The sequence below is a fragment of the Lissotriton vulgaris genome, chromosome 10 (assembly GCF_964263255.1).
Source record: "Lissotriton vulgaris chromosome 10, aLisVul1.2, whole genome shotgun sequence".
NCBI lineage: Eukaryota > Metazoa > Chordata > Amphibia > Caudata > Salamandridae > Lissotriton > Lissotriton vulgaris.
In genome coordinates this window covers 128,100,442-128,127,992 of record NC_141698.1, presented here as the reverse complement: position 1 = coordinate 128,127,992, position 27,551 = coordinate 128,100,442, and the positions used below count along the sequence as shown (strand labels likewise).

Sequence of the window (27,551 nt, the reverse complement as noted above, 5' to 3'; positions counted from 1 at the left end):
TGACGCAACTGTGAATTATTTTGATGCAAACCCTAGAACTCTTTTAAAATCATATTCTTGAACTGTGTATGCTGGATTTTTGTCGTTTTGGTCCTGTGTAGTTTAGATAAAGATATTTTATTTTCCTAAACTGGTGTGGAGTCCATTTGTGGTGTTTTCACTGTGTTACTGAGTGTTGGTACAAATACTTTACACATTGCCGTTGATAAGCCTGTCTGCTCATGCCAAGCTACCAAGGGGGTGAGCAGAGGTTATCTAAAGATTGTATCCCCCTTACCCTGACTAGAAGCAAGGGTCCCTATTTGGACAGTGGTACCTACCTCTGCCAACTAGAGACCCCCAGATCTAACAAGCACAAATTACAATAATGTGTGTTCCGTTTTCAGAATGGATGGAACTAGTGATGAAAATATGTTTCATGATCAAAATAGTATATGGCAGGGCTGGAGTCAGTTCAGTCAAAAAGACAGGATGCGAGGTGGGGTAAAGGTGGTGCGCTAACCTATAAATATCCTATTTTGGTAGCATTTTGCTCTGGTTACGATTACACCACCTCAGCTTCTCTGTAGAGTAAGGGATCGCAGATCAGTGATTACATTTTACTTTTCACTGAAAATGCCTTTTTTGCTTTATCTGTAAGTTTAGCACAGTAAGATGATTCTTGCATTCAGCTGCGTTTCAGTATATCAGACTACCTGAAGGTCAAAGGCAGTAACGGAGAAGGGGATAAAAATATTTTCATTTTAAGTTCATAGGATTTTTTGTTCTCTGCTACATCAAAAACTGCTGAACAGAATTGCATCAAACTTCCTATGAACTAGAACTTTAAGAAAAGATTTCCTTTTTGTGGTTTGCTACACATTAATTCCCCAGTGTATGGGATAAGTAAGCTATAAATGTGTAGAGAAGACTTAGAAGGGGTAAACTTATAGATAGATTGACCACTTGTCCTCGGATTAAATGAAGAACTCATAAAAGTTCCCTGATTAGACTTCTATTAAAGGACCAGTACTGCTCCACTATAGTGTTGTTACTTGTCCTACTGTTGTGTTGTGTTGTATTGTGGCTTATGCTGGCCACGGTCTGGGCTCCTTCTCTAAGGTTTCCCAACTACAGCTTATTTATTTGTTATTTATTTATAGTACTTCTAGAGCGCACTGTCACCTTGCAGGCATCCTGGCGCTAAACCTTTTCAGAGATACACAATTGTGAGGCCACGCAACAGCAGTTTAATAAATCTTCGGGAAGAGCCAGGTTTTTAGCCTTTTTCTAAAACGCAGAAGCTCATTAACTTGCTTAAGTTCCAGAGGCAGGGCATTCCAGAGCCTGGCAGCAGCCACCTCAAAGGATCTGCCACCTGACCTCACCTTCCTAAATGTTGGTACCCTCACTAACTTTGCCCCTGAGGAGCACAAGGTTCTCGTGGGCATATACCAGGAAAATTTCTTTTGAAAGGAGACCGACCCCATCCTATTCAGAGCCTTAAACCCTAGACAAAGAGATTTGAACTGAACTCTTTGTCTCAGCGGCAGCCAGTGTAGTTCCGCCAATGCCTGAGAGGAAGAGGACCTTTTAGACCAGCCACGACTAATTTGGCTGCCATGGACTGGATCCTTTGCAACCTATCCAATAAAAAGTTAGGAGCTTCCAGCAGCAGGGCATTACAGTAGTCCAACCTACTGAGGATAGTGCTGCGTGCTATCAATGTGCGAGCCAAGGAGGGAAGCAGAGGAAAAATCTTCCTCAATGATCTAATGATGGCAAGACAGCACCCCACTGTTTTTGTCACCTGCGCTTCCAAAGTTAGCTGACAATCAAAGATCACACCTAGATTACGAACTGTCTTTAGAGGCTGCACTGGGGTTGGGGTATCCAAGGGCCAAAAATTGCTGGGCAACCTGAAAGGGAGCCTTTCCGTGGTGCAATAAAGCAACTCCGTTTTATCAGCATTAAATTGCAGCGAGTTTTCCCTAAGCCACAATTCTGTGTCCCGCAAACAACTATGAAACCCTTCCAATGAAGTTGACTGGTCCCCTTCCAAAGAAATGATCAACTGGGTGTCATCAGCATAATTTATGATGTTAATCTTATGTTTTCTGATGACCGCCATTAGCGGTTTCATGTAGATATTAAAAAGTATAGGGATGATGGCCGAGCCCTGCGGTACACCATGCAAAATATTGGTAAAAGAAGATTGAAAAGGGGAAAGAGACACTGCCTTCTGTCTGTCCTGTAGAAAGGACTGCAACCATTTCATGGCAAGCCCCGTTACCCCTACCTCCCTCAGCCTACTCAACAAAATTTGATGGTTGACCGTGTCGAAGACGGCCGACAGGTCAAGCAGAATGAGTACTGCTGACTGACCCCTGTCAGACCGCCTTCTAAGTTCGTCCATCACAGTCACCAAGGCCGTCTCGGTGCTGTGAGGCAGTCGAAAACCAAACTGGAGATGGGAACTTGTGAAGGAAGCATCTTCAGGATGTGGGCTCTTGTGGCTGAATGAAGGTACTGCTAAACTAGTTTGACCTGTCTTTCCTGTTTAATGTGCAAATGGCTCACTTCGTATTTGGCGACGAGGGTGGGATTCTTGATCTGATTGAGAAAATGAGGTGGTGGAGCAAAAGGGCTGACAAAATAAACAAACACAGAGGCAGCTTGGAGGAAGCCTATGGTGGTGGTGCTTGCTGGTTTGGCAGTTGTGGCTCATGTATATTGGTGCAGGTGCTGGAACTTCTGCTTCCTTTCTTTCAGATGTTACAGAGCCTGTGTTGGCTGATGACATAAATAATTTGGTCTCTTCAGATAACTCAGATTCACAAAGCACTGGTAATTCCAGTGGCTCTGAAGCGTCAGAGGCTTGTGCATAATGTTTCAATGCCCTCCAGTTTTAAAGATTTTTACATGAGTTGACGTACATCTATTGATTTCCATTATTCATATGTGCAGATGTTTTATTTATGTTCTTGTGTTTCAGGTTGTATTTCTTTTTTTTTTGTAAAGGAGGGAGAAGATGTAGTGTTGTTACGTATCCTATCTTTGTGGTGTATCGTGGCTCATGCTGGCCACATCATCTTTACCTTTGTCCTAGGCTCGCCATTCTGGGTTCCTTTTCCATGGTTTTCAACTCTATCTAAACCAGTTGGAGTTTGTAACTCGTGGAGGGAGGATCTTGAGGGCGTGGGCTCCTACGGCTGAATAAACGTACTGCTGAACTTCTTTGACCCATCTTGCCTGTTTAATGTGCAAATGGCTCACTTCCCACCCACTGCAATTCATCATTTTAAGAGCCCTAGGGAACTGTAACTCCATCAATGCACTGCACATGACACTCACATCACAGGAGGCATCAAGATGACATCACTGGTGTCGTCAATGATGGCACCAGTTAAGTGATATCAACACTGAATCATAGTTGCATTAATCTTTTTGAGATCTTTTTTTCTGATAAGGGAAGTACAGTCTGTTTTTATAAGCATTTACAATGTTATAGCAATTATAAGGACAACTTTCTTTTTAAAGTTTAATTGCAGTCTTCCTGCAACAAGTAATAGCTACAAGGATAGTGCTAGAATGTTTAACCTCAACAGCATTTATATTTCTTTACACACATAAGAAATTAGATCATTAACGACATTACTGGCGACCTGCCATATCACTTCAGTACCAACAACATTAAGAATATAGAAGGAGCTTTAAATAATTGCTATTTTCACATGTTTGCTGACAGTTGAAGCACAGACTGGGTTCTATTGCAGGGATGTATAGAGTTGGGATAATAACATTGCAAAACATCCAACTACTATTAGATTTCGCCATTATTTACTGGGAACAGGGCCGGCTTTAGGGCGGTGCGATCGGTGCCAGCGCACCCGGCGCGGACTTCAGGGGGGGCGCTGTGCCGTCACATATTTAGTGGAATGAAAGACACCTGCTGCAGCGTTCCTTTCCCCGAGCAAGTTTCAGGCAACAATAAAAATGTCAAGAAATGTGTGGTGATTATAGGACCTGCTGGGGTTAGATTGAGTATCTTCTAGTGGAAGTTTTGACTCGAGGTAGCGCAGAGGGTTAATATGCCTGCTGCAAAGCACGTGCACCATGCAGATAACAGAAGTGCATATAATATAAATAGTTCAGGGGGTTACTGCTTTTGTCGAAGAGATCCTTTTATTACCTGCAATTTAGAAATTAAAATCCTAATATAGAACAGTGAGCTATTAACTGTCATCAAAGAGCTGTGTGGAAACTACAAGGTATTGGTTAAAGCGTTGATTTCCCCCCAGTTTTTCATTATCTTAATGTTGAAAAAAGGGTACATTTGGGAAGAAATTAATTCTTATTAGCAAAGACAACGCCCAACCATGGTGGTACATTTTAAATTCTGAGTTTGTGCTTCTCCAGTTCACGTACTCTCAAACTATACCCAGAATGAATGACATGTGACCAGTACTTATCGGGAGGCCAGTGCAGCGTGCACCACATACTGCCCCCACTAGCACTGTCAATGACAGTACCATTACAACTAACTATAACACATATACAAGAATGACAATTCAAGCTTCAGATATGCATTCAAAATGACTAATACATGCCACCGGTGGCAGGTATTAGAGAATTTAATGTATATTTTAACAAAATCACAAAATTAGACAAACAGCGCCACCATGTGACAGGTTGTTATAAGACCAGGCTTTGACAATAAAGTGCTAGTGCCGAACACCGAAAACCACCGGCTCAAATTAAGCACTGCATGTCACTCCTATATCTTGTACTCCTCTTTCTTATGTAACATTTCTTAGGCACTGATTTACACATGTGTGATTCATTGTCTCTATGTGATGTAAAGTGCTATGACACCCTACACTGGTATGAGTAGTTCTATAAAACAAAAGCATGTGAGTGGTTATGGAGACTTGAGGGTCACTGTTAAAAGGTGGTAAGAGGGAATTCATGGCCTATGTGGTGGAGAGTGTCAACAAACATACTCACACTGGCCGCTGTCAACGCTAAACCAGCACCCTGATTGGGAATTTCATAAGCAATATTTAGAAATCATGATACTTATTACACCTGATTAATCACTGTCAGGTTTTATTGTGTGCAGCAATTATCGACTGGAAACTAGGGCAATAGTAATTGAGACCTGTCTGTGAATAAAAAAAATCTTCCCTACGGCGCAGCATAGTTATTATACATGCACACACACAGGGGTTTCATCTCAAGACTTGTTGCAGTAGCAAAGTGCTCCTTCTTGCCACAGATAACTCTTGGCACCAGCAAAGTCTAAATAAACGGTGCCACCAACTGCTTTATTATGATATACTGGTTCATATTTGACGTATTTCCAAAGAAATAAAACAATACTCGGGAGACAAGCGTGTGCGCCAACAGTCAAAAACCAGAACTGCAAAACAGACTCTTAATGCATAAAAGTGCGCCAAACTGCTTTGTTTCACATGCACAAAAGGGTGTGTTAATTTTAAACTATCAAGGGCGAGAGGGCGTGTCGCTGCACACCGTCTGACTTTTTCCCACCTGGGCAAGCCTTACAATAACATGAATCAAGAAAGGCAACGCCCGCTTGCACACAAAGCTGGCTTTGTAACAAGCTCCCTTGTGTTGCTTGAGCGTGCTGATTGGAGCTGGGAGAGCCGAGATGTTGCTGCAATTGCAGCGCTTCCGACGGTAGGGGGTGCAGTGGGCATGAGCTGGGAATAGCTGATGGTTAATGGTGCCCGCTTGCCAGGATTGGGGCGGGGCGAAGCCTGGGAAAAGGAGCCTCAAGGCGCAGGCTGCACCCGGTCATGTTTATCCCTGCTATAGTCGCTGTTCCCAGTATCTAAAAAAAAATCAATTGAAAGGTATGGCGGGCGCAGTGTGTGGTCTATCTGAGGAGAACTTACCGGCGGTTACGCATTTCCCGCCCATATCGAAAACTTCCCTCAATATACTTTAAATAGTTGAATGTTAGTCGCATTAACACATTCTAGAAAGTCAGCGCACCTGTAACATGGTTACATTTAATCATGGGAATACATAAAATGCCCTTCTTCTGTAGAAGGTAACCCATCATTAACATCCCCACTAAAAAAATATATATACATTTTATTCGGGTTTTTGACATTCTGATCTCATAAAATATGGAAATCTAAATATGCTACCCTGTCCATCATTTAAACTCGCTCTCTTTTATGAATAGAGGTGCTTAGGCTCGAAACATTAAAAAAAATTGAAGTTATAAGCTGTTTCCTGCAGGGAGTTCGCCGAGGGCGATGGAGTATTTCGTGACTGGGTAGTCGCGGTGGGCAGCGCCTAGGAGCCCTGTTGAAGGCGCTTCCCGCCGGGAATCGGAAGGGCGCTGTTGCGCTCCCATGACTCGGCGCCTTTTTTATTTCCCAAGAGGATCCTCGCCGTGTTTATCAGCCGCCGGTTGTGTTTATTTGCATCCACCTGGCGAGCCCCGTTTCCCAGCCGCCTTCCCCGGCTCCTCCCCGAGGAAGGAGACCCCGCACCCCCCTCCGCCGAAAGGGAGGGACCTGCACCGGCCGGGCGGCTCGGAGCGGGAGAAGCTGCCAGTCTCTCCCTCCAGCGGCCGCTGTGAGGAGGCAGCAGGTGCCACAGACAGACCGCTGCTCTCCCCTCAGCGCGGAAAAGGGAAGTAAAAAAACCTCTGGAACAACCGAGTTGGGAAACTTCCAAACACTGGGAGGGGAGAGACCCTGCGCGCCGCCCCTATTTTGGGAGGTACATGCACACACGCCGAGGCAGGGACCAAGCTGCCTGCTGCAGCCATCAAAGTACCCCTCCGACGTCCTCCTAACTGTCCCGCCCGGAGGAAACTGTCGGCTTTGCAAACTGCAAGTGAAAATAAAGAAGCAGAAAACCCCTCCCCCTAGAAGCGGGGGCGGGATTCCGCGGCTTGTAAAGACCACTGGCCGTGTAGTCCCATGACAGGTGCCAGTCCAGAGAAGGGAAACCCTCTCCGCGCACGGACGGGGTGAAACCGCGGGAAGGCGAGTGGGGAGACTTAAACGGATGACTTTGTGTTTTTTTTTTTGTGATTAAAGGCAACTGGCAGTCGGAAGAGATTCTTCTTCTGTTTCTGTTCTTCTGCTGTTGATTCAGGTGCACCAGCCTCGCACTGTGCACTGAAAGTGATGGAGTGAAAGTTTGCATCCGAGGACCAGGGTATAGAATACAGCACATGGACTGCTGATCTTGGCGCTGCTTGCTTCGATTCTGTGATCTGCCTGCCAGGAGTCATGGCAGTGGCTGGTGATGTGTACATGTCCTGCCGAGGGGTCCCCTGCAGTGGAAGCAGAAGTCACTGGGAGCCGGGCAGTGTGAGGAAGGAGGTGGCGGTGGATGTTCCAACGCCGGGCGCCATGGGCAGCGGCAACCCGGGTACCACCTGCCAGTCAACTGCCCGCTACGGAAGTGGCGCTGCCCCACGCCTGGAGAATGCATCTCAGGGCGCTGCCAGGCACATGGGTAGTGTTGCCCAGGACACTGCCAGGCACAGGGCTCGAGCCACTCGGAACACCGACTTGAACATGGGGCGTGCTGCCCAGGGCATTGCCAGGCACAGTGCCCTTCACTGTGACGGGAACTTGTTAAAATGTGCGAATGTCCCTGTCGGGTGCACACGGAGTGCCAAACAGGGAGCTGCTGGGCACGTGGAGAGTGCTGCCCATGGCACTGCAGGCTCTGCCAACCACATGGAATGTGCTGGCGAAGACTCTGCCAGGCACATTGGGATTACTGACCGTAGCACAGCCAGGCACCCAGGGGGTACTATCGCACACCCGGGGAGTGTCGCTAAGGGCACTGCCAAGCACAGGGAAGCACGCTTGGCAATTGGCACACTGGAAATGGTTATCACTGGAAACGCTGCACGGGAAGTCGGGAATGCTGCAGGGAATAGTTGGAGTATGAAGGCGAAGCACCTCAGCTTCTGCCGGGCATGGTGGGCATATCTGCTGCTGCTGCTGCAGCTCCACGTGTGGAACACACTGGCCCAGGGTAAGTCATGCTTCTGAACTTTACACATGTGCTGGGGGTTTCAAACCCCCCCAGTCTAGATTCACCAATCTGCATTTTAAATTTGCTTAAAATATAATAAAATTCTTTAAACACAAAAAACTCCCTAGTGTTGAAAACAACTCAACACACAACAGACTGCTGTTAATAACAATGGCACTGCCATCCTTGCTTTTATTGCTGAAATTTGCCAACAGGTTGTCTTTACCATATGGATGTTATTAACCTGAAGTTGTCTCCTGCCATGGGTGTCTTTATGTCACTTCCAGGCAGTCCTGCTCTGGCATTTTGTTCTATAGCATTTTACATGCTGGGACTTGTAAGCCAATCCTTACACAGGTCACATAATGCAACATGCTGATGAATAGAAGACCATTGCTGGGCAAAGGAATGACACATGATGCAGGAAGACCTGGCATCTGCGCCAGGAATGCATTAACAACCCGGGTCACATGTTAAGTATTTTGGTAAGAGGGTTCATGCTTTCCAGCCACCCATTACTTCCAACGCCACAGAATCTCGGACACGACGACTTAAGGGCCATATGTATGAACACATTTTCCCATAGACACAGAATGAGTAAAACCCTTTGATACATCTGGCCCTAAGTGTATAATCGACCAACGCACCATGATATGTACTCAAAAGGGGTTCGTAAGGCTAACTGCCTGGTCCCAGTTTATGCCATTTATTCTTACAAGCCCATATGAATATAAAGGGAGGTATTTAGTTAACTGCACGTGTGACTGCAAAAGCATAGCCACAAGGGCAAGAAAGAAAGAGAAGACGATCAAATGATCTATTTTTGTTGATATAGCCAACAGACTTCATAAGTTTGCCAATGGTTTGAAAACCTAATTAAGATTTTAATGTTTTGAAGATAGTTGCTTGACGGGAAGCTACACAGACTCATTGGGTAGATGTTACTTGCAGTCTTTTTCAGACTCATTGGGTAGATGTTACTTGCAGTCTTTTTCACTGTCAGGCATACCGTAACTGAAAGAGCCGAAAGATGCTTCTTAGCTCCCAGTGCCCGGATACACACAGACATTTCTGGAGTACATAAAGTTGTTCTCCTCTACTTACTTTACATGCCTTTGAGACGTGGCCCCAAGGCATCTAGAATGGAATATTCAGTGGTTATTCATCCGTAACTAGTGCAAATAGAAAGCACTTTGACTTTGAACTTTTACTAATAGTGTTGGGCGGTTCGCACTGTTTCAGAAGGGCTTGTAAGAGTGAAAAAGGCACTACTATTCATACTCATAAATGTTTTTGTGAATCTACTCCCACGTTTCCAATGTAGGCCATTCATTGCAAAGCTAATGTATTCTGGGGATTGATGTCCAGATTTGCCTCAATTTAATTAATTGGACTACTAATACATTTGCCAACAATACATTTTAATGTGAAAATCCAGAACAGGAAATTTCCTGATGCTATCGGAGTGAATTCTGAATCCTGACCACATATAACGAGGTGTAGCAATCCCATGTAGTTGGCAAGGGTCAACATTTAATCTATTGAACAACAAAAAGTGAATGCTGGAATGCTCTCAGTAGTATTGGCCACTGGCAATGACTCGCTGTTGTATTCTTAGGGTGACCAGACATCTCAGATTTTGCCCGGACAGTCCCGGTTTTTTAAGGATTGTACCAGTAATAACTGAATCAAAGACATATACCGGTTTTTGAGAGAGGATCAGGTGAGCCCTCACATTAATCGAGTGTTTTGCAGGCTCACGTTTCCTCTGTTCCTCTCTGCACAACAGGAACAGAAGTTCAAGTGGAGCCTTTTAAAAAGCTCTCTTCACAGCACTGAATTTCATTGTTTGAAAAGCTCCCTGCTGTGCTGACTCACTTTGCCACTGGATTCAGGCTAGGCTGGCTGATGAGAGGTGTTATCTAGAAACACGTCCCAGGATACTTGTTTCCGGTCCAGGGAAGACCTGGATAGGCAGGCAATGAGGCACAGGGTCGAGACTGATTTGCATATGGCTGGGACTGAATTGGGGTTGCGAAGTGAGCCTAAGAACGATGATGGATTCAACCCAGATCTGTGACTGGGGTGAGTGTCTGAAAAGTTTCAGTACTCCGTCCATCATCTCCTTGTGTTTGCTTTGTTCGCCCTAAGTTGGCGGGGTATGCCCAGAAGGGTGTCCTTTGCTCACTTTGCCACTGGATTCAACCTAGCCTGGCTGATGAGGGGTGTTACCCCGAAAATGGTCCAAGGATGCCTTTTTCCCGTCTAGGGAAGACCTGACTTGGCAGTTTGGTCTGGACTGTTCCCATGAGGCACAGGGTCGAGACTGATTTGCATATGGCTGGGTCTGAACTGGGGTGGGGAAGTAAGCTAAAGAACGATGATGGATTCAACCCAGATCTGTGACTGGGGGTGAGTGTCTGAAAAGTTTCAGCGCTCTGCCCATCATCTCCTTGTGTTTGCTTCACTCAGGCAGCACAGCAGGATGTAATGAGGGGTAATTGGCCCATCACCCTAAACCAGTGACGGCCAGTGACCTATTAACAGGACTATGTTTTGGTGGGGAGGATCTTGGTCAATATAAGTGTATATATAGCTTCACGGCATCTCCGGTTTCCTGGGAAGGATAGTCCAGTTCCCGCTTCGCCTGCAGAGGACCCGGAGCAGTGAGGTATTTTACCTCGTTTTGGACATTGTGCATCCTGCATACTTGATCCCTGCATATGTGACTTTCTGCATGCGAAGCTGTGGCGTTATAAGGGGACTTGAGGACGGGCTTGCTGGCTCTTTGGCAGTGGAAGGCTCGGTCATCGTGTCCTGCTTTGTGACCGCAGTGAAGATTAGCTGCACACCTTCCCCATTCCACCGACCCGAATTGCCGAGATCACATGGCCTTTTGGGAGTTGTAGTCCTCCAAGTCAAACGGACTACGACAGGTGTGCCTTATCGTCAGGGGGAGGAGCAGATCACGCCAGTACTACATCAGAGGCAGCAGGAATGAAACAACATAGATGAGGGCTCCCGGTGTTGGGTACTGAGGAAGCCACAACGACAAAATGCATCTACCGCCACTGGGACTGCCTGTTTGCTAATAAAACCCGTCTTTCCTGTCCCCCCCGAGTTCCTGCTTCGTTCTTTTGGAGGAAGGTGTTCGTATATATATATATATATATATATATATATATATATATATATATATATATATATATATATATATATATATAAAAAAATATTGTAAAGCCCTTCTGTGACCATGATCCAGCCCGGCCCTATTTTGATGTCAAAGGCCGTTGTTTAATTTAAAAAATCTGGTCACCCTATGTATTTTGAACTTATGTCTCGTCATTACCATCTCACTTGGTTTGTCATGCTGAAAATACAAACGTTTATGGGGGGACCAAAAGTCTCAGCTGTTGTCAATTGCCTGGGCACCATTCCAGTGCTTTGGTGTTATGCACATCATGTCTTTCCACGTAGGGAGTAACAATATGCAAATCAGCCATGGTCCTGCTCAAGTTGTGATTGTCCAACCTGATATATATCAGGCCATGTTCCAGAAACACCAGCAACCGCACATTGGCTTCAGGTTTGCAGCACCTCATCGGTGAGGCACAGCTTTGATCCTTTGAAACTGCGCGGAGGGGACCAGGCCTGGTAGTTACGGCTGAACTGTTCCTATTGGAGCAGGAACAAATCTTAAGAGCATAAGACTGTTCACAGTCTACAGTGTTACAGTGGCCCAAAACATTGAATTGGAGTTCAGACAGTGGTAAATACCAGTGGTTGATATTAATTCAAGCATTCCAGCACTCATGTTTTTGTAAGTGAGATGCCCTAAATGCAACAGATATGTTCCTGGGCTTACTGATCCATAGAACTCAAGCTGCCCCTCTTTCATTTGGTCCAGGTAGGCCGAACAATTCTGGGGATGCTTGTATACCCGTCTGGAGGGACCTGGCCTGGCGGTTCCAGCTAGACTCCAGCTATTGGAGCACTATCAAAACTGATATGCATGTGGTTGGTCTCTGTCTGAAGTGGCATAATGTGTGAAAGGATGATGGACTAGAATGTGGCCACATTTAATTACATATGACTCTATTTCTTTCTAGCATTTCATCCTTTACCCTCTACAGTTTTATTGATGGCACCTTCTGCCAGGTCTGTCATTTTCTATAGTGACTGTAGCTTTTTGCATGCTGGAATTCATATGCCTATATTATTTTAGTTTTGAAAAGGTCTTTTTTATTATTTCTGAATTGTATTATGCAAAGATGTTAACTGTACTGCATTGCACTGTTTTTTTAAATAATTGGGTATTTATTAGTAATGTGAACATCAAAACTGAGTCCCAGAAGGCAAAGTATTGCCGTTCGCTACATGCCGTGAATGCCTCAAGGTGTTACTCAAGGCTCTGAATCACGCGGCTTCTATGAAAAGGAACTGGAATAATATTGATTGAGTGCTGCAGGTAAATAGAAAACCTCTTTGAAGGTAATCTCAGTTACTGCTGATTTGTTCTTGTGATTTGCATGCGCTGAACGCTTGGGCGAGCACTGAACCTTTCTACATGTCAGGAGCAACTGCTTTATTTATTTATTTATTTATTTATTTATTTATTAATACAATTTGTAGAGCGCATACGTTTGCCCATGGGCGTCTTGGCGCTATGAATACAAAACAGGATTTCTGAGGGGGCAACATCTAGACGTAGTACCCATTACTGGTTAAACAACCAAGTCTTCACCAGTTTCCGGAATTGGAGGAGCGATTGAGCTGCTCGGATTGTCAGTGGGAGCGAGTTCCAAAGTCTGGCCGCAGATACCGTGAAACGCCTGTCTCCCCATGTGACCGTCCTGGTGCGTGGTACCACTAGTTGGTGCAGTGACATCGATCTCAGTGGTCTAGATGGACAGTAGGTAGCAAGCTGGGTTTGCAGAAATCTAGGGCCCTGGTTGTGAATGGCTTTAAACGTTAAGCAGAGTGATTTGAATTTAATGCGATTTTTGATTGATAGCCAATGATAGCTTTTTATTATATGGCTGACTGAATTAAATTTTGGAGTTTTGGAGAGTAGTCTTGCTGCTGCATTTTGGATCATTTGCAACTTAGAGATTACCCGGGATTGTGCGTTAACAAACAGACCGTTGCAATAATCAAGCGAGGAGCGCACCAATGTGCTCACCACTGTTTTTCCCCGCACTATCCGAAAGAAAAGGGATGATTTTCCTAATTAATCTGAGTTTGTGATGAGCACTCACCACTGTTTGATTAGCATGAGCTACAAAATTGAGCTTGTCATCAAAAACTATGCCCACATTTCTAACCTTAGCAGAAGGGTTGGGTAAAACTCCTAAAGAAGGAGGCCACCACACACCCTGTAGAGGGTTACTTATAGCATTGCCCATTCACTTTTTTAAAAAGCCCTAATGCATGCACTGGCAGGGAAGTGTTACATTGGGCTCGCTCTTAAACACAGTTTGTTTCTTCCATACATCCCTTTTGTGCCCCCAGTTTTTCTTTACCTCTCTTGCACATAGGAACCTATTTATCCAGGAAGCCCTCATTTATCCACAGTTCACCTTGGAATCCGTCTCAATGTTGTATTTGTAATGCAATTGTGGCCATAACTAATGGGTCTTCAGAAGTGTTGAAATTGATGCTCCCAAAGTTGTCCATTTGTAAAATACTGCATGTTGGAGGTTCAGTATGTTTCAACTGCAATGTTTAGTGGGTATAGGCAAAGTGTGATAGTGATCGGGGGCGAATGCGGGTTGACAATCATATACCTGAACATTTGCCTCAGTGTGAGTGTGACATTGTCTATGCACCTCTTTGAAGCCTATACGCTGTACGTTATGCAAGTAACTCTCAACGTATATTTTTACACATTTGGTGATAGCTGCAACTTGAACATGTTAAAAAATCAAACTTAATTGACGTGACGTCCTCGTCCTGACCTCTTCTTTACTGGAACCGGATGCTGGAACTCCCTTGCCCAGTCCTGGCTTTGCTCACTTGCACCATGTTGTCTGAACTGGGGTGGCAGAGTGGGCTAAAGAACAGTGATGGATTAAACCCAGATCTGTTGACTGGGTGTGAGTGTTTGGTTCAGATGCTCCGTCCATCACCACCCCCTTTTGTACCACTTGCACCATGAGAGCAGCGCCAGGATTGGTGGGAGCGGCCTCACTCGGCGCTCCTCATCGCTCTGGAGGCCTGCACTTATTCTCAACCCAGCCGTCTTAAGATAGCTGGATTGTGAGGTTTAAAGTGCACATGTGTGGCTGGTCGTCGCAAGATGACCGGCCAAAAAGACATGCACAGTTTAAACAGAGCATTAACCCCTTGGCTGCTGGGGTCATTCCCCTGCCGTGCTGGGGGGAGGGGTGGCACGCACAGCGCCCCAGGGCTCATGACGAGCTCAGTTCGTCATGAGCAACGGTGGTCGTGTGTCTTGACCACACCCGTTTCATTAGAACGCTCGCACAGCAGGGGAATATGCCCAGCGTGCGAGTGTTCTAACGGTCATGACGAGCTCAGCTCGTCATGAGCCACCGAGAACCGTGGCTCATGATGAGCTGAGCTCGTCATGAGCGTGGGAGCGGTTAACCAGCACACCTTCCTCCCTGCTGCTGTCACTCAGCCGCTGCCCCATCCCGTCCTGACACTCAGCTAGAGGATGAAAAATAATATGGTAATAATAAATTACCATTTTATTGTTCATCTCTGGGGCTTTGGGGAGGAATTGTAAGTGGGGTGACGCCCCTCCGCTCCAACGGAGGAGCCCCCCCTTTTTAGGACTGTTCACTTTATCACTTCTAAACTGTTATGTTATATCTGGTGTGGTACGTTGCATCCATCTTCCCTGTTCCTATGTCCTTGCTGCTCAGCGAGTATGGAATGCTGGAGTGCATGGTGATGCAGGAAATGCTAGGGTGCCTGGTGATGTGCGGAGTCTCAGTTGGAGTATGGGCTGAGCAGCAGGAAAGCTGCTCCTGGTGGGGCTAACTACAGAACTTTTCTAGAAGACCATCCTAAGAACTAAGATCAATAAACCTTCATCGTATCTACATCTCGGCTACTGGACTTATTCATCATAACATCTTGAAAGTGCCTGGCTATGCATTGATTCAGAAAAGGGGGTGGTGATGAACAGAGTGTCTGAATTAAGCAGACCACTCTTACCCAGTCCAAAGATCAGGGCTTGATCCATCACCGTTATTTATCTCACTGCACCATCCCAGCTCAGAACCTGGCTATATGCAAATCAGTCTGTCCCTGGCCCAGTGCATCATGGGAACAGGGCAGACTAAGTGATAAAAGCTAAAAGCTATTTTATTCCGTAGACCTGGCTTGCCTTTTCTCTAGTAGGCTTAGGTGAGATTCTAATATTTATTTTCCATCTCTACTTAGGAAAGGGCTGTAAGATGCTTGAAAGTTATTTCCTGCTTAGTTTGTAAACTCTGACTTAATTGCAAAATCAGATGTGTGATAACTTGAGCAGAACATTAACTTAAGGTACTTAAGGCTGTCTGACAAGAAATAGATGAAACCAGTTCTGACATTTTTCACACCTCCAGAGCTGGAACACATATTTGGCAGGGATATTTTAGGGTCTGGAACCAATAACAATAGCTTGCCTCTGGGACCCGGAAAGGCCAATGGGTGTTAACTGCTGACAATGTAGCAGAATTAAACAGCTAGGAATGGACCAGAAAAGTTAGCAGAACAAAAGGCAGCTTTGGAATACTTTTAGATAAAAAGATGACCCGTCCTAGAGGGAATGTTTAGTTCATCCACAATACCCTTCTCGGCAGTAATGTTCCAGCCAAAGTTGAACGAAAAACAGTTTTGACCCTTTCAGGTAGTAGAGTGGCCAGGAAGCCAAAGACATGCCTTGCCATTGGCAGTCTGGCTTCACTTTCATGAAATAAGGGCTCCTAGCTACATTTACAGTAAGATAAAGAGGAAGTGCTGGAGGGGCTGCAAGAAAATTGTTAGAATTGAGTGGTTAAATCCCTCCAAAACAGACGAGTGCACTGGATAAATCCTTCACCTCCTCCTCCGAACATTCCTAGACCTGGGAAGACTCCATCTGAAGAAAAAGGCCTTTCTGGAAGAAGAATGGGACTTGGCTCCTGTGTGAAGACAAGGCCTCGCACAAAGACTCCTGAATCCTACTGGTACACTGCAACTGGAACTGCTCTACAAGGGTACAGTTGTTGGACTCGTGTTTACCGGCTTCAAAGACACAAAAAGTAAAAAAACAGCAGACTTTAAGAGACCCAAACTGACGGACGATGACTAAAACCTGCAGAAGACCTAGCTAGAGAGAAAGACCCAGTGCGCGGAAGTCCATCCTGAGGATGTGAGGTCTGCAGTATTGTCCAGATGCAGTTTCACAGCAATTGGAGATTAGGTCTGAAGGTAAAACCTGTTACCGGGGCAACCCACTTAGTGTAGCCAAAATCCGCTCCATCACGGTCGGCCTGAAATTGCACCACAGTCTTAGTCCATCGCAAAATTATTTCTCCACAGTGCTGGACCGTTTCTAGGTGCTTTGTACCTTTAAAACTTTAAAAACCCATATCGCCGGTTCCCCTTAACCTATTTTGATATTCTTGGTGTCTTTTTGCTTATTAGATATTTTACTTAATTTGTTTTGGAATGTTATACTTTGAAAATGTAGGTACTGCTTGAAATTTGCATGCACTTAACTGGGGCTTGGCTACTGCTTATGCCATAGCTACTAGAGGTTAAGCAAAGATTCTCTCAGAGCTGTGTTTTGATCTAACTATAATGGATTTATTACGGCTCAAGGTGAGCTTTCAAAATGAAGTGGAGGGTAATTAACAACTGGTAGTGCCAAGAAGCATGTTGACAATAAAGCTTTTAGCACCCATACTTTCAAATTTACCCCCTAGAGGCGGCAAAGAAGCCAGTCCGTCTCCATCTAGTCAGTGTCACTGATTCAGACTTTTTCTGAGCTCTGAATGCAGGCGAGCAGCAGTAAATATCAGCAATATGAGATTTCCGATGTCAGCATTCCAGACACGGTGCTTAAAGCGTTTCACTTCCATTCTCTGGGTACTTTTTTCAGTTTTTCCATTCTATATAGGAAGCCATCATCCCTAACCTTAAAACGGCTACTAACCAATGATCAATGAATTTCAGTTTGGAAAAGTCTAATTTGTATTAAAGTAGGTAGATGAAGAAAAAAGAAAAGGGTTTCACCTATCCTCTGCAATTGAAGTTAAATGCTCGTAGAAAATAAATTGTAGTTAAGAATAATGGATCCTACAATTGTTTCTGACATTTTTCGTTGCGTTGGCTTTTTTTTTTTTACATTGCTGCATTAGCTCAACAGCTTCGAATCATTCAGCGCCTTTGCCTTTACAGAAGAACGTTCTTTTTACAACCTACCACAAAAGCATTTTGTATGGGCGTGAACACCAGTGGCCAATAAACTCAAGATATATACTTATACAAATATACAGGATTGGTCCTAGCACAGAGAATTCATTGATCATCTTTCAGCTATTGATTTATTATTAGTTTTTTCAAGTTACCTATGAACACGCCTTCATCCCTCAAATGAGAGCTACATGCAGCGTTGAATTAGAAAAAGATATACATGCACCTACTTACGCATTAGACTATTTATTAATTTTCAAGTGTTATGAACAGTGACTTCGTTTGGCCCTCCTTCCACTTCAGAGTACATTGATACCCCTGGGGCAGCACTGAATATTCCGCAATTTACTTACCTATAACATTGGCAGCCTGAGAAGGTTTTTGGAAGTTAAATGCTATTTTTAATTATAAGAAATCTCAGCCTATTTTAAACTGGTTATTTTGACATACGTGGGCCTGGTGTTGATACACACTATTGTTCGAGTTTTCTGATTGTGGTACAAATGAAATTCCGGCTAAAATTACAGTTTTTAACAGTTGGCCAAATTGTGTGATCCTGGGCATATGACTATCTGCCAAAAATTGGGGGCACCTGCCTGGAGATGATTCTCTTCGAAGACACTCTCACACTCTCCTGAATCTATCTCTAATTTCCAATCAATCCTGATCTTCATCAGGGACTGGATGAATTTTAACCACCTCAAACTCAACCCAGACAAAACTGAGCTGGTTTTGACCGGTGGTGCATCCAGTCCCCGGACCTCTATGTTTTGGCCCCTTTCACTTGGTTCCCCCCCCCCCTCACCTTCTCATTCTGTTAAAACACTCGGGATCACGTTAAACCAAAACCTTACTTTGCACTCTCAGATCAGTATGGTGGTGTCCTCCTGCTTCTTCACTCTTCGCACTATCAGGAAAATCTCTTGATTTTTCTCCCTTCCCGCCCTCAAACTCATCATGATGGCAATGGTTTTATCACGGCTGGACTACGGTAACATCCTGTACAATGGCGTTCCGGCTTATGCTCTCCGACGCCTACAACTGGTTCAGAACCAAGCGGCCCGCCTCATTTATGGTCTCCCTAAATCCCATCATGCTACCTCTGTATTGAAAAACTTGCATTGGTTGCCCGTTAGGGAGAGGGCCCTTTTCAAACTGGGCTGTACTGCGTTCCAGGCCCGAGCTGGAACTGCCCCAGCCTTCATAAACTCTGCAATCTCCAGCTATACACCAGTCAGAGAGCTCCGCTCCTCCTCCCAGTCCCTTCTTTCCGTCCCTCGTTTCAGGAAGAGGAGGATGGTGGGGGTGAAGTTTGCGGTCCTCGGCCCTACTTTCTGGAACTCCCTCCCTCTCAATATCCGATCCATCCCACTTTTCCCTGACTTCCGTAAGGCCTTAAAAACCCATCTCTTTCTGCAAGCATTTCCAGTCTAGCTTTCTCACAGCTGCCACCCAGGTTTTAACCCTTTCCATGCTCATGACGAGCTCAGCTCGTCATGATGCACGGTTGAGCTGTGCTGATGACGAGCTGAGCTTGTCATGATTAGTAGGAATGACGATAAGTCAGCATAGGAGGGGAAAACACCTAGCAGCCAAGGTGTTAAAGTCCTCAGTGCCAAGAAACCGCTAGGTAAAAGCGCACTCTATAAGTGTGTTTAAATTAAAATTCAAGACGGTTCGGGAATCAATTTCAAATTTAGGGCCTAAAAGGAAAAGTTGTTTCGAAGTGTGAGTTTATGAACACAGAAGTAAAATAGCCGCCTATAGTGTTGACAAAAAAACTCCTTCTGTTCAGTGATTTTTAGTTCATTTCTTTTGATGCTATCTTTCCTTCTTGCTTCCCAGACGCCTCCGCAAACTCTCTTCTCATTGTGTGTAATACAAAGACGAGCACTTTAGCTCGTGTTCATTTGACCTCTCTAGCTCTTGTTGGCAAGCTGAAATTTACATCACTCGATTTGCATGTTGTTTCCCATCTTGCTATAAGCCAGACTGACCTTTTTGTTTTGAAAGGTGGATGTTCAGAAATAGTCCTGCAGCTGTGCAGAAGCGTCACTTTTTACATGTAAATTGCTGAATCAATTAAGGTGACCTTTTTAAAGTAGTTTATGTGGCTCGCTAATAAATGTAACCTTCACCTTGCAGTTGCACCTTGCTGTTGTGTACTCGCCAACCCTGCAATTCTGTGCATAATTTCAGTTACTTTACCGTGTGCGGTCTTCTTTTCAGTTTAATTCCTCGTATATGTCTCTATTGTATGGAAGAGAAGTGTGTTTTACAGCAGTTCATCTTAATTTAATTTGGTAGGCCTGTTTTGTAGGTAGTATTTAAGTGAACTGTTTCTAGATTTACAAGACTTCCTGTGTTGACACATATGCACCTATAACAGTGCTGTGCTTCTTCCAATATTAATCAAGTAATAAAAACATCCTCTCTAGGGAAATTGATAAAGAACTAATTCAGAAACACAGAACATGATTTTTTTAAAGCGGTACACCCTGGATGAGTTTACCCTTCTACAAATATGGGAACGTCAAGGGAGATCCACCATCTCTTTACTTGGGGTTACTGATGCAGTTTTTTTTTTAGAATAACTTTATTCGGTATGTAAAAATACCATAAAAGTAGCAATTTATCCAAAACAGGTTACAGATACAAACACAAAAAGAATTACCCTGTTTTCTGGCGTATAAGACGACTGGGCGTATAAGACGACCCCCAACTTTTCCTTTTAAAATATAGGGTTTGGGCTATATTCGCTTGCTTATAAAATGACCCCGGCGTATTAGATGACCCCCAACTTTTGAAAAGATTTTCAAGGGTTAAAAAGTCGTCTTATACGCCAGAAAATACGGTAGTAATTCATCAGTCTAAAATCCACATGGTACAATTTCAATCAGTAAGTTAAAAGAAAAGACACATTGCATGACACCTGTCCCTCATAAGTCCAATTCATCTTCATGATGCAGAAGATTAAGCCTGAACCGGGTCATTAGGAATCTATCATGTGCACTGCTTAAACAAGACAGGTATAGTTCAATGCTCTGGGCAGACTTAACTACTAGGTATTCTCTCACCGATTTCTTGGCTAACTCTGTGTCTTCCCGCAGCATTGAGACATGTTTAAAGAACCGATCCTTGACCAGACCCTTGCCTTGCATACTCACTTTGGAAGGATTGATGAATAGATCGGCGGATCCAATTTTCTCAAAAGACTCCTTCACATATTTGAGCCAAGGAATTTTTAGCCCCTGATGCAGTTATATTGTCGGTGTAAGAAATTCACCAGGCAGCCTGATAAGCAGCAACTTGCTCAAGGTTTCCTAACAGACACAAACCAACTTCTCCACAAATGGGTATGTGCGCTTCGGTTCACCTTCTGACAGCCAGACCGAAAGCAAAGGCTTACTCCTTATGAGATATAACCAAGGTTAGAGACAGTTATTCTAAAACGATACACCTAAGAGAGCCAGAATTCAGCACTAAAAACGGAATGCATTTGTCAAAATATAAGAACATGAAATGCAAAGGGTGCATACTCATTCTTGCACAAATCTGGTACTTCAAAACAGAACCAGCAATTTGCCATACCACAAGGTGTAGTATTTAGTCGGTGCACAACTACAGCAATGTCAGAATATCGGACCACTGATTAAAGGACTATCGGCCAGATTCATGAAGCCTAATTGCGCAATATTTGCATTTTGGATTCATCATCCCAAATGCAAAAATCGGTAATAGCGAATTCGCAAATTTGCGAGGAATTATATTTAAGGAATCTCTATTTGAGATTCCTTAAATGCAATTCATCATCCATTTTCAAATTGCGAAATCGCAATTTCGGGCTGCTATTTACCGCGAGGTCAAACCTCGTGGTAAATAGCGAAAACTTAGAAAAATGCTTTTAAAAGCATTTTTCTAAGTTGCATGTTGCACACACACATGTCCTTTGGACATGTGTGCGCGCAACACCAATGTAGATTACCTTTCAGGGGTGCTACAGGGGGTCCTTTGGACACCCCTAGCACCCTTTTAAATCGCTATCTTATTTGCGATTAGCAAATTGCTAATCACAAATAAGGAATACTCCCCATTCATTCCTATAGGCCTTTTGGCCCATAGGAATGAATGGGGAGTTATTCCTTATTTGCGATTAGCAATTTGCTAATCGCAAATAAGGAATGTGTAGGAATCGCATTTATTTTTGCGATTCCTACATGAATCCCGTTTTGCGAGTCTGTAATAGCGATTCCTTATGAATCGCTATTAAAGACTCGCAAAACGGGTCTTTGATGAATCAGGCTGTATGTGTCAATTGTGTGTGCTTTCACTTGTTAAGGTTGCACAATATTGGATTCGGCAGTGCTGGCATGTACGATTTGCTCTTGGTTTTATCTGCTTCAAATCTGTGCAAATCAATACTGTGGTTCAGTGGACCTAGAACTGATGAAAGTATTTGGTAAAGTATTTCCACTGGCCAACTTGTGCCATTGTGTGCAAGCAAAACACTCTAACACCATGTTGCAATGCCTCAAAAAGGGCGTGCACCAATGTAATGTAGTAAGATCAATGTAGTGAAGTAAGGATATCAGGGTATGGAAGCTTAAATTACCCAAAACAAAACTCCAAAAACAAAGTGCCATAAAAACATTTCTTAAGAGAAGAAATGGTTCTCTACTATGAAGAGTAGCTAGCCAAAAATTATAAAAACGAAACCCCAGGGAAAATACAGTCCAAAAAACTTCAGTTAAACAGTCAGTATGATTTTAGTTGCATACCCTAAAAATCAATGAAATTTGCCTTTCATATTGAGCACTGTAGCTCGCTCAGTGCCCTGCGTCTAACCTGATGTCATAAACATTAGGTGACATCTTTGGTAACATCCGAAATCGCATCACAGTTGTATTGAAGTGCCACTGTTGTATGTAGTTGCACTGCATAACCACAATGTAGAATCCTGGAGCTTGTAATGTTGGATTAATGTTATTCAGCTTCTTTGTATGTCGGTAGCACTTGGGCCTTGAGGATAGGGAAAATGGCTTACTGTGTAATAAAGGTAATATCAACGCATAGAAGTAAAAGTTGAAGATCACAGACATGACACATATGGGTCATTCCACTGATTATTATGGAATAATACTAATAGAAACATTGGTAGATGTCACATTAATAAGCACGATTGAAGACTAAAATTAAGAGTCTATAAGGAATAATTGATTGTTACCCAAAGTTTTTGGGAAATGGTTCTGAAAAGACAAATGCTAAGGTCTCTCTAGTTCCTTCCTGGTTCCTAGAGGAAATGGCACCTCCTCCAAGTAGCCATGGGCACCCTGCACTTAATATGCATACATAAGTTGCCCAGTGCTTCCTTAAGAGGGTCCCTAGTAAGAAGAGAAAGCCGAAAAAGAGCAAAAAATCTTCTTTAGTAATAATGACAAATATTGTTTGTATTTGATAGTTAATGCAGAGGTTAAAAAGCAAGACACCAAAACAGCCTGATTCATGGTTGAGAAATAGCTCAGTATAAGGTATTCCAAAAGAAAGAATCCAAAAGGAATCCTTCTCAGAATGGGAACAGACTGTATGTAATGTAACACATCTTTCCCTGGCAAAAGAGTCCTTTATATATGATCTAAACCCGACACGACATCACAAAACACGGTTAATACCATCTTGGATTGGGAATTTCAAGAAACAGACACTGGACACTTGGATAAAGATCCATATAAGGCGAATTGCTGCTACTCTTACAGTAGAGTTGCGTTTCCTAAAAAAATGCCAGGAGAATAAGAATAAGTACGTTAGGTGGCTTCCTTCGTGCCTCTCTGTTCATTCAGCTGGCCAGCACTCCGCATTGCAAGTAGAACACCTAGCGGAGCGATCATAACTACGGATACGGTGCAACCAATTGATTGATGTGGAGGAACCTTAACTGTTGAGCTGTTTTCCTCTTTTGATCCAGAACGATAACGCAGTTTTCTTACGCTAAATTTCTTTTTTGAGTTAAAAAAATATATAATATTGCACTTTGTTTTCCAACCCCTGCTGTACATCACTTTTGGCAATGTGCAGTGGGAGTTGAATGTTGGTCCTGCCTTCCACCAGTCAACGCATGTTGCATAGAGCCTTCAGCCATATGCTACGGGGGATGTACCTGCAGCCTTGTGTTTCCGACACCTTTGGGTCCCTACTAGCTGAGCCAAGGGGACAGACAAAATTATTATGATATCTTCCCATGACATTAGATTTTTTTCTCTATGCTTAAGTCCCAAATCATAAGACTTGCCAATCATTCACTAAATGGAAACGAATCATGCATCTAAAAGCTTATGTTTCTTTTCCTGGTGTGGGATTCAAGTTTTCCACGCTTCCGTGCATACCTCGGCAACCCAGTGGGGTCAAACAGATCTGAGGATGGCCCCTTCATGGCTATGTCTATTTTTTCCATAGCATTAAATCACAACTTGGAATAGAGTCACAATTTTTAAGATGGCGGAAAAAACATTTTCAGAGCCCTTCTCCAGCCATATATTGGACATTTGTTATTTTTTAAAAATTGTTATTGACCAGATTGGCAAATCATGGTTTATTATTTGAAACGGCACATATGCATATAGTGTTAACCCTTTCAATCCCACATGGTACCTTTTTTAGGAACATATATCTCAAAGTCAATAGAATGGATTTACACCAAACCGAAAAAACACGCTTTCTGCCCACCATTTCTGAAATAATCAAACTTTTCATCCTTGGAGAAGTAGTGTGCACAAACATATGCTCTTTTTTATGTCATCTATTGATGCTGAGAGTAATGAGTGTGTTGTTTTGTAAACTATGACATTTGTTGTTGAACCAATATAAATGTAGAAGTGGTGGTCTAGTAACGTGGTCAATAAAATCTGTACCTACAGCCCCGGAGGCTGCAGTTAGCTGATGTCAAGGTTGCCCTATTCAAAACAGCACCCTTGTTAAAAAAAATGTTGTATACAATATAATTCCATTGTATGTTGTTTCTATTGATTTTAAGCTTGAGGTGGCTGTTTTTATTTTTTTATAGTTTTTATCATCTACCAGAACTTTTTTTTCTACATGACACATATAGCCCAAGTTAAAAACCTACATGCAGCAGCTTTAATTCATAAAATACGGAGCTGATTATTTGGCCTGAATAACAAAAAAGAACTCTTTTAATGAGAAAATCTTGATCATGCATGCGCATTTGATTCGATAATATGATCTGTGATTTAAATCATGGTTCTAATTAAATACGCTTACCGTGCCCTATTTGCCTTCAGATCAATTATCGAAGCACAAATTTGAATTTGTGTAACATCTGCTGGATTCAGGAGAGAGTAGTATATAATGTTTTAGTATTGGCGGCTTCTCTACTCAAAGCGCGCTTGATTCCTAAAATAAGTGCGCGGTTCACCTCATGCAATACACTTCAAAGTGGTTGTCACAAATTTCAGATTTAGTGACAGGTTGCTGTTCTATATTCTCTTTGCAGCCTGTGATCTATCCATCATATTTCATATCACCCTGAAAATTCGCATTACAGGAAAGATGTCATGGTGTGACAAGAGCTCATGCATCTTGGAAATGAAAACCCTGCCACCGCTAGCGCGCATTTCTAATGGGATGATGATCTGGCCTTATGCAGGAGTCTTACATGATTGTTTTTAATCTGTTTCCATCAGATCGGCTCCATGACAAGCATTTTAAAAGTTACAAGTACTGCTGTGATACAGCCGTAAGTTCTATCGTTTAACAAATTGAAGTTCTCGAGAACTGAAGCACTCAGCAGTCCATGAGCAGTGCTCTGCAGTTCCAAAGGGTTATAGTTGACAAGTAAATTGCTTTGTGTTTTTCTTGTGCTCACTAAATTGACACGAGTTAAAGGTATTTGAACAGCAAGGTTAGCAGGCGTTTTGTTTCTATATTTGTCTGTGTTGCTCTCAGTTTCTCTACTTTATCAGGAACTGATTTGGTTGGGTCAACTTCGCCTGTTGTATCCCCGTGTCTCAAAATTTCAACTCTTGAGGTCACAGTTCAGGTGGGGCGCGCAACGTAAATTAAATGTGCATATCTGACTTTTACAGAGTTATCTTTCTGATGAAAAACAGCAAAGACAAAGGAATATAGAGATATTTGATGGTTGTGCCTTTAATTTGATGAGCGCTAAATGAACAATTGACGAACAGAATACAAAACAATGTCATACATTCACCCCAATACAGAGATCTGGGCCTAAAGTCATTGTTTTTTTGCTCCCATGCCATTCCAGTTTGAACCCAGCCATATGCAAATCAGTCTTGACCCTGCGCCCAATGGGAACAGTCCAGCCCAAACTGCCAGGCCAGGTCCTCCCTGGACAGGAAACAAGCATTCTAGGATCGGTTATTGGTTTCGGGGTTTCACTCCTCATCAGCCAGGCTAGCTTGACTGCAGTGGCATAAAGAGCATGGGACCCACGTCTGGGCATACCCGTCCCACTCAGGGTAACAAATGCAAAAAGAACAATTGATGGACAGAAAGCAGAAAATGTCACGCATTCACCCCAGTATAGTGATCTGGGCCTGGATTCAAGCTAACTTGGCTGATGATGGGTGATGTCCCGAAACCGGTCCCAGGAAGCTTGTTTGACATTCCAGGGAGGACCTGGCTCGGCAGTTCGGGCTGGACTGTTCCCATGAGGACCAGGGTCAAGACTGATTTACATATGATTGGGTCTAAACTGGGGTGGAATAGTGAGCAAAAGAATGATGGATCTAACCCAGATCTCTTGACCGGGGGTGAATGTTTGATTTGCTCTGCATTCCATCCATCATCTGTGTGTCTTTTGCTTTAATTTGATGAGCAGCAATACCTTAAGTGGCTCCATTTTTGTCTGTGTTAGGTTTAAGGGAGGGAGGGGGTGTTGTTGGAGAGGGATGGCTAAGAAAGGCAACTTCAGAGGTTGCGCTACTGGAATAATACTGTGTAAACTATTTATTTGATTGTATGTGATTGCAATGAGAAATCAATTTATATCGGTTTACTCCATCAGAAAACTTAGAGCCAGCTCTTTGTGGACAGTTAATTTATTGCAAAGCATCTGATTACTGTATAATCTTTTAAATGATATAGTAGATTTGTAACGGCCACTGTGCCGTTTTCTCCCTCCCCCCCCCCCCCCCTTTGTTTGGGAGATGGGCCTATTGTAGGGAAAGTTGTAAAATAAAGAGGGGATGAGATTGTAAGTTGGGCGGAGTCGGTTAAAAAAGTTAAAGCTGCTTTTTATTTGACCTTTCTGCATCCTCTAACTCTGTTTTGAAACCAAATAAAGACCATAACCAATACAATATTTGTTCTGGTTGACAGAGGCAAGATGTGTTGTAATTCCTGGAATTTGTTTTTAATATATATATATTTTTGTGTGGACTTTAATATCGCGCAAACTAGACCCAAAGAGAGCGCTTTACAAGAGTACTAGTTATATTACCAACTAACTAAGCTTTTGCATAGAGCCCTTCTAAGAGAACTTTGGTATTATAATAGAACTCATTACTAACTAAGCCACAAACAATATACAATTAAATACATGCACTCCATTAAAGTTGAATAAAAGACCAGTAGGAGGAGGGCCTGGAGAAATAATGGGAAAAAGACTTTGCCTCTGGAAAGTCTCACTTATTTTGGTCTCTGGTAGAGCAAGACATCAGTGCTGTCCGTGAAGCCCCATCACTAAACTAACATGGCAGGCCTGGTACTTTATCTGTGGCTTCTAAAGAGGCTAAAATACAAGGTGGTTATATCTTTCTGTTACCTGATGCTAACCTCTTGTGAAAGATTCCAAGCAGCAATTTGGTATATATAACTAGTTCTTTAAAGTGTAACACATTAATTAGAGGGGCTCATGTATTCTGTTTAAATGCTGGACTTTTCCTACACAATGTTGCAAGGCTCCTGCTTTAGTGTTTGGGGCATAAGGCAGAGGGGTTGCAATTATTTTGGAGAAAGCAGGATTTGGTTAATTTCTTAGTACTTTGCACCAGGTGCTTGTCACGTGATCTCACACTGGTAGCTATGGAGAAAGGCAAGTGTTAAGCCAGATTCATTGACTGCAGTGCAGCATTCAA

At 43.3% G+C, this 27,551-nt stretch overlaps 1 protein-coding gene across 1 annotated transcript in view; it reads left to right on the top strand.

Annotated features, from left to right (window-relative positions):
• Window positions 1-7,137: 7,137 nt before the first annotated feature.
• SDK1 (sidekick cell adhesion molecule 1) overlaps window positions 7,138-27,551 on the top strand; it is a 1,937,536-nt gene continuing 1,917,122 nt past the window's right edge. The window contains exon 1 of the mRNA XM_086940699.1: window positions 7,138-8,019. Within this exon, the coding sequence (XP_086796825.1) occupies window positions 7,260-8,019 (760 nt within the window). The 5' untranslated portion in view covers window positions 7,138-7,259. The remainder of the gene's footprint in view (window positions 8,020-27,551) is intronic.